Genomic DNA, 14,014 nt, shown 5'->3' with positions numbered 1-14,014 from the left:
TGGACTTGCAGGCAGCTACTCTAGATGGGTTGGACTTAGGTTTTGGATACGTCAATTATCTGGACTATGGTCAACTTTATTTCCAAATGGTCAACGTCTTAGTTTTTGTTTAGAACTAAGTGTCGTCTAAGTTAATTATAGGCCGTATAACCGGCCCAAAGGCCAACTTTCTGGTTTTATGTCAACTGTTCTACCATACAGTCTTCTGACCGGCATAGGAGTCACTTATCAATTGTTAGGTCAACTGCACTGCCCAGCTCAAGGATCAGCTGTCTGACCTTGAGACAACTTCCCAGCCTAAACCCATTTGACCAGCTCAATTGTCACTTCCCTAGCCTTGAGCCAACTGCCCTGCCTAAGGATTACTTGTCAGGATTAGAGTTAAACCATACTGTCCAACGATCAACTGACTGGAGCTAAAGTTAAACCACCATGTCCAATATTCATCTGTTTAACAATCCAGCCCCAGGATGAAGTAACTACAGTTAAACTGTCAAACGTTCAAATAAATACAGTTAAACCACTCAGTCCAACATTCAACTGACTACAGTTAAACCAACCAGTCCAACAATCAAGGGACTTAACTAAAGTTAAACCACCCAGCCCAAACAATCAAGGGACTTAACTAAAGTTAAACCACCCAGTCCAACAATCAAGAAACTTAACTACAGCATCCAGTCATGTCTACAGTAGCGACACCACGACGAGAGAGCGACTACAGTAGCTCATCAGACGGTCTTCTGTATGGGGGAGAGGAGGGATTTATGGGGACGGAGGGGAGGAAACGTGCGGAGGTACAGAGGGAGAGTACCATGCAGCTGGAGGAGAGGGTGAGGAAAATGGCGGAGGTCAAGGGCATGAGGATGCTAGAAGGTAGGTTGTCACGTGATTTATAATTATAGAACTATTTTTTTACTATGTTGTGTAAAAGTGATGGTTTTTTTTTGGTACTAGTTTTAGGTTTTTCTCAAGAACAAAAATATTTTAGTACTAATTAAAACACACTTTTGCACAAGCCTTTATCAGACTCAAATCAAACTACATAATCATTATACGCACAAACCACGCCCTCTTCAGCCACACAAACCACACCCTTATCATACACACACACAAACCACACCCTTATTATACATAAACCCCACCCTTCATAAGCAGAGGTCACGGAAACAAGTGAACTCTACTTCACTTGCCATGTAGACCGTCAGGTTTCTTCCTCTTCGTTCTTAATTTTTAGTGTTGAAGAGGATCGAGATTTATCTGCCAGTGGGTTTGAACTCGAGACTTTTTTCGAATTAATCAACCACGCCTCCAACACAATTAAGGATACGTGTCAACTGGTTATGCGCCATTGAGATCATTGACTCCGATTTGAAAGGGAATTTTTACTTACTATACTCTCATTAACATAAAACACATCCTCATTACACACAGAGCACACCCTCATTTTACACAAACCACACCCTCACCACACTCTCATTAACATAAAACATATTCTCATTACAAACAAACCACACCCTCATTTTACACAAACCACACCCTCACCACACTCTCATTAACATAAAACATATTCTCATTACAAACAAACCACACCCTCATTTTGCACAAACCACACCCTCACCACACTCTCATTAACATAAAACATATTCTCATTACAAATAAACCACACCCTCATTTTACACAAACCACAACCTCATTACACACACTAGCCACACTCTTATTTTAGACACCCTAATCACAACCTCATTATACACACAAGCCACACCCTTATTTTAGACAATCTAATCACAACCTCATTATACACACAAACCACAACCTCAACATACAAATCAACCCCCCCCCCCCCCTCATCAATACACACAAACCACAGAATCGTCAATAATAAATCAAACCACATCCATATCAGACACATGAAATCAAACCCACATATAACAAAGATTGAAAAATAAAGTAACAGGTATCCCACCTTCCATCAACCAACCTCTATTTAAAAAATCGAAAAAAAAATTCGGAAAACCCGTCATTGAACTCTCTTCACCACACAAATCTATAAAGAAAAAATTCAAACTGACTCTTTTCTTCCTTTAACCAATAAAATCAATGCTACCACAATTCATGTTTACTAATCAGGATGTGTTCTATTGTTGTTGCTCTAATGTCAACCAAAAACAACATACCAAAAACACAATAAGTCTGCGTTCATACTGTATAGCGTAAAATCATCACTAATGAGCCCGACTTGCATAGTGTGTGTGTTATGTCGATTATTTCTACTCGATAAATGGTAGCTTTTGCTTACAAAGGAAATAAAAATATACATCTGAAAAAAAAATCATTTTGAAAGGTTTTGATTTTTTTGTTGCATTTCTATTAAAAAACAAAACAGCTTCTTGTGCTTCTTCAAATGTTTATAAGGTTAATTAATTAAAATGCATTGCATTATGTTAATTGGGGTTTAATCAGTTGGCTTCTAAACATTTAATTAAGGCTAAGCACTAATTTGCCTATTGTGGCTCATAAAATGCTTTCTACAGTTTTGAAAATATGAACTGAGTGAGACGACAAATAATTATCAGGACTATAGATCTCAGACAAAATGTCCATGAGAAAATATCCCGTTAAGTATCTCAAAACAAAAATGACCTCAGATAAGATATTTCAGATAAAATATTCCACGGACTAAATATCTCAGGACAAATGTCAGACAAAATATCCCAGACTAAAAAACTCAAGAACAAAAACATACTTTTTAAACGGTGTCTGTGATGGATAAATGTATACCAAAGCAATACATACATAGCACATTTAATCAACACTTTGCCCGCGTGCAATGTTTATTTATGATCTACCTATTGTTTAGCTAGTATTTCTAACACGAGTTCTGATATCTGATTGCATAACACCGGGTCGTTCGCATGCGGTTTCAGTGTAACCCTACCACGGCAACTACACATACACAATTCACAATTCACAACCATCTCCCCACCCAGACTAAACCTTACCCCATTCCAGGCTGAACCCTTCCCACCAGAAATATTTCATTCCCTCACCTCAGAATCAACCCTTCGAACAACCTCACATTTAACCCTTTCCTCCACCCCAGGGTAACCCTTTTCCACACTCTAAGCTCAACCTTTCCCCCACCCCAGAATCAACCCCCGCCCCCCAAACTCAAACCTTTCCTCAACCCCAGAATCAACCCTTTTAACAATCGCACACTTAACCCTTTCTTCCATCCGAGAATCAACACTTCCCACCCACCCCCAGCATCAACCCTTTCTCCCACCCCAGAATCACACCCCCCCCAAACTCTACCTTTCGTCCACCCCAGAATCAACACTCCTCCCCCCCCCCAGAATCAACCATTTCTTCCACCCATGAATCAACCACCCCCCCCCCCCTAAACTCAGCCCTTTCCTCCAACCCAACTCAACCCTTTCTCCCACCCCAGAACCACCCCCTCCCCTAAACTTAAACTTTCCCCCCCACCCCAGAATCAAACCCCCCCCCCCTGCCCCCAATCTCAGTCCTTTCCTCCACCCCTACCCCCAGTGTGTAAAAATGTTTTGTCCTGTTCAGTTTAACCTCACCCCACCACCACCTTATGTCTGACTGTTTAAATTACTTGCCTAGGAATTTCGTCAAATCCTTTAGTTAACCCCTTGGTGTTTAGTTACGTCATTGGACTTCACGTTAACACTACCTAGCTTAGGAATGTCTATGCGTCATCTCATTAGTACCTTGTGCCTTGAGTCAAAATATGTGCCCATAGTAAAAATGTAATTGAAACACGCTAGCTCATTGTTTACCTAGATTAAACAATCCTAATTATATAGGCATTACATATATATATATATATATATATATATATATATATATATATATATATATATATATATATATATATATATATATATATATATATATATATATATGAATAGGCAAAGGGGGAAAGAGAAAGCAAATGAGACATTTATGTGCATATAGTATATGGTCATGAGTTAGCATTCTTTTATCAGATTAAGTGGTATCGACCTGTAGACTTTAAATATTAGAAAACTGTGTTCATATTGTGGCAACCATTGTTGGCTAGGCTACCCTTTATGCACCGGGTCGAAGCGAGCCTCGTTTCCTGATTCAAATGGCGACCCCCCCCCCCTCTGTGTAAACAAAGTCTAACATTTTGTTCCAGTATATAGGTTCTAGCGCTAAGATGGGAATAACCCGAGAGATCGTATAGTATTATGGACCCTGCACAAGGGGTTGCAGATTTGTCCAAGAAGCCTGGTAAATTTTTAAAATGGGCCCCCAACCCCAGATTTAGATTTTTATTTTGTATTTTGTCTTCATCAAAACCTAAATTAGTATGAGGGATTGCAAATGGTTAAATGGAGAGATATCTACGAATTATTTTTTTTTTAATCAAAGGAGTAATAGAACTTGTATAGCACCGTTCCCGGGGACCTACCGGTATATTTTACCTGATAGCCCATCGGGATCTTTTCCTAGGGGCCCATCGGGATATTTTCCTAGGGGCCCATCGGAATCTTTTCCTAGCGGCCCATCGGGATGTTTTCCTAGGGGCCCATCGGGATCTTTTCCTAGGGGCCCATCGGGATCTTTTCCTAGGGACCGCCGGTATTTTTTACCAAGGGGCCCACCGGGATCTCTACCAAGGGGCCCACCGGGATCTCTACCAAGGGGCCCACCGGGATCTCTACCAAGGGGCCCACCGGGATCTCTACCGAGGGGCCCACCGGGATCTCTACCGAGGGGCCCACCGGGATCTCTACCGAGGATCCAACCGGGATCTCTTCCAATGGGCCCACCGGAAATTTTCCCTATAGGCCTACACCGGCTGGCCAGGCCAGCATATCATGCAGCGAGGCCACTCACATTTAAATCATATCCCTCACCCCCCCCCCCCCCACTCACCCCCCACCCTACACCCCCCTCAACCTCACACACATGCTAACCCATTCGCACCAAGCCAAGGAACAATTAAGGTTATAAAAATGCATGTCTTGACTCTGCCCTCTGTATCGCATGTGTCAGTCTAAGAACCACAACCCAACAAGTTGCTTGCCCCTTGAATACCGATACACGTCTTAGTTAGTAGGTGTTTATTGATTTACCTCCCCCTGTGTGACGACGTGAAGCGAGTTATTCCCCTTTTTTTATCCGGAGTTAGCGTACAGGAACGTACGGTAGACCTGACACACAGAACAATGCAAATCGGGCCTGTGGTGTGGGTGGGTGTGTGTGTGGGGGGGGGGGGGTGAACGGATATGTAGAGGTGAGGTTCAGGGGAGGTATTCGAGACGAAAATGTCATGTTATTGATTTGTTCTACATGTATGTAAAATATGGTTGGGTGTGAATGAAAACAAAGGATAAAATAATAGAATGAGTCAGTTTTAATGGGAGCTAGTGTATGACAATAGTGAGGGCTGGATACGATGTAATATTTTTTTTATCATTTTGATTTAAAGGGAGTTTTTTTCTTCTTTTTTTTAACACTCCGATATAATAATTAGCAGTTCATACAATGCTAAAAAGTTGTTAAAATTTCAGTGGATTTTTTACTCTAGTTTTAAAATCTGGTCTAGCTCAGCCGTTGTTATTATATGTTAAATAACTTAACATACAGCCTCTTGATACCGACACACACACACACTCACACACACACACTAACACAGACACGGTAGATTTAGTTAAAATGTTCGATTGTTATTTGTAGGTTAAAGTGTTATAGTCTTTGCTCTTTTTTAAGTTACAAAGTCAAGACCCATCTGCTTATTTACATCAGATGGTAGGACCCATACGCAAGCTTGTGTAAGGGTCGAATAGAGTTCCGCAAGCGTCTATTTTAGTCGTTCAGACCCCTATGTCAATTTTAGCCGGTCAGAACCCCCCCCCCCCCCCATGTCAGACACTATGTCTATCTTAACTGACAGACCCCCCATGTCTATCTCAATTGGCAGACCCCCCCCCATGTATATCTTAACTGGTCAGACCCCCCCCATGTTTATCTTAACTGACAGACCCCCCCCCCCATGTGTATCTCAACTGGCAGAACCCCCATGTATATCTCAACTGGCAGACCCCCCGCCCCCCCATGTCTATCTTACGTTAACTGGTCAGACCCCAAAAAGGTCTATCTTAAATTAATCCTATGTATTTATAAAGTTTAACAATCAGAAACTTTATATGTAATTTAGAATAACTAGTCTGACCCCCTCCATTACCACTAAAGTAAAATAAAAAAACGCTGAGATAGTACAGAAACATACTAAATTTCACCCCACCCCACCAACCCCACGATCGAGAACATCTTTATCCAACACAAATTATGTTTACTATAACCATAACAGTTCGCCCCACGCCTAATTCAAACACATCTTGATTTAATTTAAAAACTAAAAATCATTAACTAAAAATCATCGATTGATAAGTAATCACTAGACCCACGCTTTTGTTCATTATTGATTATTGATCTAAATTTTTTGGACCTGCTATGTCGTTTAAGAGGTGCCAGAGTGTTTTATTCAAAGCAAATAAAAAGACGATCAGAATACGTACACTTGGCTATTGTCACAACAGATAAAAGGCTTGGGCCTCTCAAAAAATCTGGATGGTTCATATCGAGACGACGAACTGGGGTTTAGTTACCGCGCAGGGGAGCGTTGGGCATAAGGTGGTTAAAACTTTGTGGTATTGAGTGATATCTTCTTGGAGATTGTAAATAGTTTTATGTTTCATCAGTTTTTTATCTCTTTAAAATTCTGTATACTTTTAATTAATTTTAAATTTTTAGACTAGTGTACGTTTTATTTTTGAGTTACTATATTTTTTTTCAAATTTAAACGGATGTGATAACTGCGGTAAATACAAACCTAATCCATAGCAACCTGTGGTTTATATGTGCTTTTCTACAAAAAAGGATATGATTAAAGCAAATTATTTCCAAACTTGCAAGATACGGTGATGGTAGCTGAAGCGACGTATTGTTGCGAGTTGCTTGCATAGTCAAGGAAAACTTTAGCTGCCCAAACTTTGATTTTTGTGTCAATGCAAGCAAAACAAACTTCCAAGATCTTGGTAGCAAACTCAGTAGTGCGTCAGAGTCCTAATCCGCTGATTAATCAACAACACGGGGACGAAACCAAACCAGACGACGAGATGATTCAAACGGGTTTGTAAATGGTTACATTAGTACCAACCGTTTCTTATGATGTCTGATGGTAATTATTTTGGTTAGCTTCACAAATCACAAAAACATTCTACGTATATCACTTATACCACAAACACTAATACTACTCATATTGCTAAAGCCCATATTACTTTTATTACTTGTATAAAAAACGCTCATGTTACTTACAACACAAACACCAATAATACTTGTATCACAAACACCTATACTACTTATATCACCATTATATCACAAACGCCCGTATTACTTATGTCACAAACACTCCTACTAGTTATATAACATACACCCATGCAACTCTTTGTCGATATTGCTATTTCACAAACACCCATACTTATATCACTTAGAGTTACATTCTACAAACACCAAGAACCCCCACCCCCTCCCCACACACTACTCATTTAAAGCAGTAATGTAAACAAAACACGCACATATCTTATTTGCGGCACAACCGCACAACACCTTTCTTTCACCGACGCCTAACACCCCCACAACCTATACATCACAACACCATCAAAGGGTGAATTGAGTGGAAAAAGGGGCGGACTTCACGGAGTGACACCATCAAATATCACGACAACAAAGCAACAACAAAAAATCTAACTTTACTTAGAAATCGTGTTTTTCATTCGTTAGAGACTTTTAAAAGATTCATTTACTTTGAAATTAAACGCCCAAAAATCTATTATGATAATAAACTGCCATGTCGATCTTTAACAGAATTATGATTAATTACTTTACCATAACACGTGCATTGTTTACTTCCCATGATACCATTAACCATAGCTAAAACCCATTACAATATTTAGATCTTATAAATCAATCTAATCATATCCCTAATCACCGTGTCATATTTGATCAGAGGCGTAGCAAAGGGGGTGGGGGGTGAGTGTGTACATATGACCCCGGGCGCAGACCCCGAGGGGCTCGAAAATGGGTTGAAAAAAAAATTGAAAGCTCATTTTAGTTGCAGTTTTCAATTATAAACATTAAAAATATATGGGGGTGGGGGTTGGGCGCCAAATTGAAAGTTTGTCCCGGGCGCCGGTAGGTGTCGCCACGTCTCTGTATTTGATGTATACATATCTCCATAAATATAACCTCAACAAAATGTCTACCTTTTAACCTTAACTTAGATATTATAAATCAATCTAATCATAACCCAAATCACCTTGCCATAATTAATGTACTTAGTCCCCATAAACATAACCTCCAATTCATCAACAAAATGTCCACCTATTAACCTTAACCGCCCATATGTTCAAGTCCAGTCACTCCTACCACCACTAATGAATTGTTTCCCTTTGACTCTCTAGATATGGTCATGGGGGCCAGCTAATAGATTTATCGATCTGTTTGATCGCCGGTCAATTGATGCTAAAAATAATGTTTGCTACATGAAGACCTCTTCAACTAATGTGTGAAAATAATGGGTGCGTTAACGTGAACAAGGGCGGTAATTTGTTTACTGTAATTTGGACAAGTTTATTCGGGTGAAAATAAAGCCCGTCATAATGAATAAAATAATTGTAGGTGAATTAATGAGATTACGACCGTAGTTAATGTGCATTGATCTAAAAATTCGAGGCAGTTTATGGCGTTTTTATGTATGCTTTATAATTGACAAGGGCATAAATTCTATGTATGCGTTGTTTTTGCAGGTGTTGAATCGCTTGGTTAATAAGCAAAGTTCTTAGTGTTTTAGTTTTTACCGCGAATTGTTTTATAGCAACAAGATATTATTAATAACAAAATTATTATTAATTCCCATTAAAAAATAATAAAGCATCAGAGACTTGATTTTTTTTTTTGGTTGGTCTGATTTCGAAAAATTCTAAAAAGTACAACATTTGTCACAATGGATATCTCCTAGTTCCAACGGTAGGATCTATCATGTTATGCATCTCCTTGAGTATTTTCATCAGGAAGGGCCTAAATGTTGGAGAACCACAGTCCAAAATTTCTTATTAAAAATTTTTGGGTAAATAAAAAAAATCAGAGATTGTTACTATTTTAAATACATTTATGTATTTTTCTGCTATATGTAGGTCTCCATCTAGATCAGTGGTCGATCGAACCACAGTGGTTAGGTTATTGAATCTCAGGAGTTCGGTAGAGGTCAATACTCACTTGACTCATACGATATACGATCAGAAGCGTAGCGACCCCTCCCGGCGCCCGGGGACAAACTTTCAATTTGCCTCCCCCCCATATATTTTTTTATATTTATAATTCAAACTAGCAGCTAAAATGAGCTTATTTTGGCGCCCCCTAGGGTCGCCCCTAGGGTACCCCCCCTCCCCCCACCCCCACCGCTACGCCTCTGTTCACGATAGGATTGTGTCAGTGCAGAAGATAAAACTATGAATACGCATATCAAACTGATAGGGTTCGGTAACTCCAAAAAGGTTGAACTACTGCTCTAGATGCCCTACCTATTGCCCGGTATCAGTTAGAGCCTAGTAGACTAGATTAATCATACAGAGAGAAGCCAATTTAGCGAAGGAGTTTTAATCTTTTGTTTCATTATGGTTTATTTTCACCTCAGCATATGATAGGATAGTGTGGTCACCGCTAGACGAAGTTGTCTTCACTATCGTCTACTTAAGTCGGGCACCTATATGAGCTGGGTAATTATGATGTAGACTTGACTTAATCCTCTTTGTTCCTTATAGAACATAGGGCCTCAACCATAACCTCTCCATATTGCGTGAAATATTGAAGCGTTTGAGCGTTGTTTTGTGAAGAGAAAGACTTTGTCCCCGGCTGTTGATTCTGAAGCCTCCCACGACATCCCTGCTGTCTTTAGTTCTTCAAGAAAACTCCGCCTCCCTCTCTGTCTTGGGCGCCCTTACTTTCGTTTTCCATGGGGTTCCACTCCACTATGATGTTACATAGAGTATATTTATGAAAATGTATTAACTTGTGTAGTTGCTGTTACACATCTTAATTGCCACGCTATACAGCTTAGAGTATTTTTTAATTTAGCACAAAGTATTAATTTGTCATTCTAAAACGTATTTCTATATATCGACAACCGCACCTTTAAATTGTATTGAGGATTAAGACACGAACCTTTTTATATACTGAGGATCAATATTAATTCAGGTTGCCTTTAGTTCAGAGTTATGTCTCTTAGTTTGAGTTGTGTGCCCCTATAGATTCCAGTTATGCCCCTTAGCTTCGAGTAGCGGTTCCTAGGTTGTAAACTTCTATTGGAGCGTTTAGACTCGACATTATTAATCGGGTCCATTTATGGATTAGGATAACAAAAAACTGGCTGTCGTTTGGAGGGTTAAATACGACTGCTGATAATGGCTGTGTTTGTCGTTTCTGGCACTGCAAGGGTTAACAGCTGGTGTGCTATTTCTGTGTGTGTGTGTTTGTGTGTCGTGGAGAACGTGTGTACCGTGCGTGTGTGTATGTGTGGCTGGAACGTTTTCTTTGGGGTTACTCTGACCTATGTTGTATCGAGCAAGTTATACACATTGAGATTGAGTCGAGATTTCTTGTGTTTTCTTACGTGTTGCTGGTCAGAGTGTGGTAAACGTTCTTAAAGTGGACTTTACCACGTGATTTTGTTCTGGTTGTGGACTTCACATCTAGATCTAGAAGTTCTGAGATATTCTTCTTGTGGTAGGTTTGGTGATGTGATATTTATGGAAGGTGTGTATAAGTGAGTACACCTTTATGAGGTTTGATAATGTTATATTTTATAAAAGGTGTGGATTAGTGTGCATACCTTTATGATATGTGGTAATATGATATGTACGAAAGGTGTGTGAGTGTGTACATCTTTAGGTGTGTTGATATGTTATGTATGAGAGGTGTGAATGAGTGTATACACCTATAAGGTGTGGTGATGTGATATGTTTGAAAGGTGTGAATTAGTGTGCATACCTTTATGATATGTGGTGATGTGATATGTACGAAAGGTGTATGTGTACACCTATAAGAGGTGTGGTGATGTGATATTTATGAAAGGTGTGTGACTACATCTTTAGGTGTGTTATGATATGTATGAGAGGCATGAATGAGTGTATACACCTATAAAGTGCGGTGCTGGGATATGTATGAAAGGCGTGTATAAGTATGTACACCTATAAGGTGTGGTGATGTGATATGTATGAGAGGTGTGAATGAGTGTATACACCTATGAGGTGTGATGATGTGATTTGTATGAAAGGTGTGGATTAGTGTGTACACCTATGAGGTGTGATGATGTGATTTGTATGAAAGGTGTGGATTAGTGTGTACACCTTAACAATAACAAGCGCGTGGCAAGTCCGGGTGTGTTGATGTGTTTATTGTTGTATGGGATGAACGAGGGCAACAAGTGACAGCGTGTGTGTTGTGAGCGAGAGTAAGGAAATGTGTAGCAGCGGGATGTAGGCGGCAGTCAAATGTTTATGGTGAGACCGAGGCGGAAGTATGGCGGTGATGTTGTAACTGAGAACAGAGAAACGGATGATATAAAAACTGACTTGATGCCACTTAACATCAACGACTTGTATTGGTCTGTATCTACTTGTGTTATTACGAAGTTCACACCCCCCCCCTCTCCTCCTTATAGAAAGCAAGTTTCAATTAAGCGTCTAATAATACCATCATCTTGAAATATTCTGTAATTGTATGTCAAGTAGCCTATTAAACTTATCTTTTTATTTTACTAATGTCAAGTGTCTTAGTCAATGTTACATTGAGATATGACGTATTCATCTTACTAGTGTCCGATACAGCGTAGTAGTAGCAGTAGCTACTGCATATTAAGTATAAGCAAAACATAAGGGCCCTAGAAAGATAAGGGCCATTTTTCCTCTATGACGAATTTTAAATGTCAACATTAGTCGATTTTTTTTTCGCTGACCACGTTTAACTCATTTGCAGCTTAAAGGGCCCAAATAATTTTGGCATGAGGGCCCGAAAATCCTAGCTGCGCCACTGTTCCGATAATGGACTTTTTCCAAATTAAGGGTGCTGAGAGTGTAGAGGTTTTTGAATATCAGGTTTACTGTTAGTGTCCAATATAAGGTTTAAACCATAGTTGGAGTTTCTATTTTAGGATTAGCATTGATATGAATCTTTTGTATCGCTTTTTGTAATATCACTAACCTAATATCTCAATTTACAAGGTGGATCCTTCATCTCGGCATTATGGGATACGGATATAAAACTTTAACCCTTGCTTATTGGTGTGTAATCATTATAACTCATATGAGTGGGGGTTTTGCATTTAACCATCTTCATATTTCTCATCATCTTTAGCCAGCACTTTCATTTAGTTTCTCGTGCCTATCAGGTGAATATTGCTCTCGTCTTAAACATGGCATTTCCTCTTTCTTATGTAGATTTTAAGGGGGAAGGCTCCTGTAAAAAAAACTTTTTAATACTCGTTAGAAAACAGTTATTTCTTTACAGATTTATTAAGATACATCCGCATATCCGCATATGCGTTTCCACTAAAAAAAATTGTTGGAAAAATCTTGGTAACTATGACAACACTAGTTTTAATGCCCCAAAATTCCCCAAAGTTAAGTGTTTTGAACGGACACAAATTTTGAAAATTCATAAAAAATTAGTTTTAAGATATGCACTTAAATTTTTTAGCTGAGTGCCCCAAAATATGGAAGAAGATTATGAATTGATTGTTTATTGGGCTTAAAATGTAATATTTTATGAATGGTGGAAAACCTACGAAGGGGTTAATTTTTCAAGATGGCCGCCGTTGTCATAGTTACCAAGATTTTTCCACCAATTTTGTTTAGTGGAAATGCATATGCGGATGTATCTTAATAAAGCTGTAAATAAATAACTGTTTTCTAACGAGTATTAAAAAAGTTTTTTTTACCGGAGCCTTCCCCCTTAAGTCCATGTCACATTTTAATTTTGCTTCCTGTGCCCCATACTACAGCTGAATATTGCCCTACCATAAACATCACATTTCCACATTCTTATCCAAGTCCATGTGATATTTTCTTTTGTTTCATGTACCCCATACCATTGGACCAAGGCCATTGCTGAGTATTGCTCTAGCCATTACAATGACTTGTCCCTTCCTTACCAAAGTCCGTGTGACTAAGTCCTGGATCCTAACTTTAGAATTCCTGGTTGGCATACGTGTGTTCTTATTCATTATCTTCTTCTTTTTCTTCGATATTAATTAAAATATTGGATACATTTCCCCCAATACAAATTTACTAATACGAGTCAACATGTTATGCTCCATATTAATGGCCCGTTAACTCCGACTTCAGTCTGATTATCTTTCTGATTTTCTTCCGTAGCTTGTGTCCGCTCAATTCCAATCACAAGGGCTGGAAGTTGCTTTTTTTTTAAGTTGTGTAGTTTACTCTCCTAGATTGCTGTCCCAAAGTTAACGAGAGCATTTGCCAGGGGGTCTAACTCTAGACTATTAGATAAGAAACCACCCAACCACGCCACCCCTCCACCTCCCCCACCCCTCCCAATCATAATCTGCTTTCTATATGTTATTTAGACACCGACACAATCTTTTATCAAACTAACAATAGCCGTTAAGATAAACAAAAACATAGCTCCTTCAGTTGAAATATAGATATTTTTATGATTATCTACAACAGCACACTAGTATTCCAATTGCCAAACTGCAGTTTTTTTTATAACTTTAATATAAAACGAAAATATTAATTGTAGAATAATAAAGATCTATTGAAAATCTCACACAATTGTACTGACAGAGACACCTAGCGAATTCAATATAACGTGTGTTTGTAAAATCTATGTTTGGGGTCATCCATACATGACGTCACGCCTTTTTGACGAGTTTTAC

The 14,014-nt window shown here is 39.1% G+C and overlaps 1 protein-coding gene across 1 annotated transcript in view; it reads left to right on the top strand.

The window, feature by feature from the left end:
- Positions 1–708: 708 nt before the first annotated feature.
- The window catches only part of LOC131955367 (cytosolic carboxypeptidase 2), an 84,794-nt gene continuing 71,488 nt past the window's right edge, over positions 709–14,014 (top strand). The window contains exon 1 of the mRNA XM_059319488.1: positions 709–873. Within this exon, the coding sequence (XP_059175471.1) occupies positions 765–873 (109 nt within the window). The 5' untranslated portion in view covers positions 709–764. The remainder of the gene's footprint in view (positions 874–14,014) is intronic.

This window comes from Physella acuta, unplaced genomic scaffold, assembly GCF_028476545.2.
Source record: "Physella acuta isolate Inbredline_101_S28 unplaced genomic scaffold, ASM2847654v3 ptg001064l, whole genome shotgun sequence".
NCBI classification, from domain to species: domain Eukaryota; kingdom Metazoa; phylum Mollusca; class Gastropoda; family Physidae; genus Physella; species Physella acuta.
This window is presented reverse-complemented; position numbering and strand designations above follow the sequence as displayed.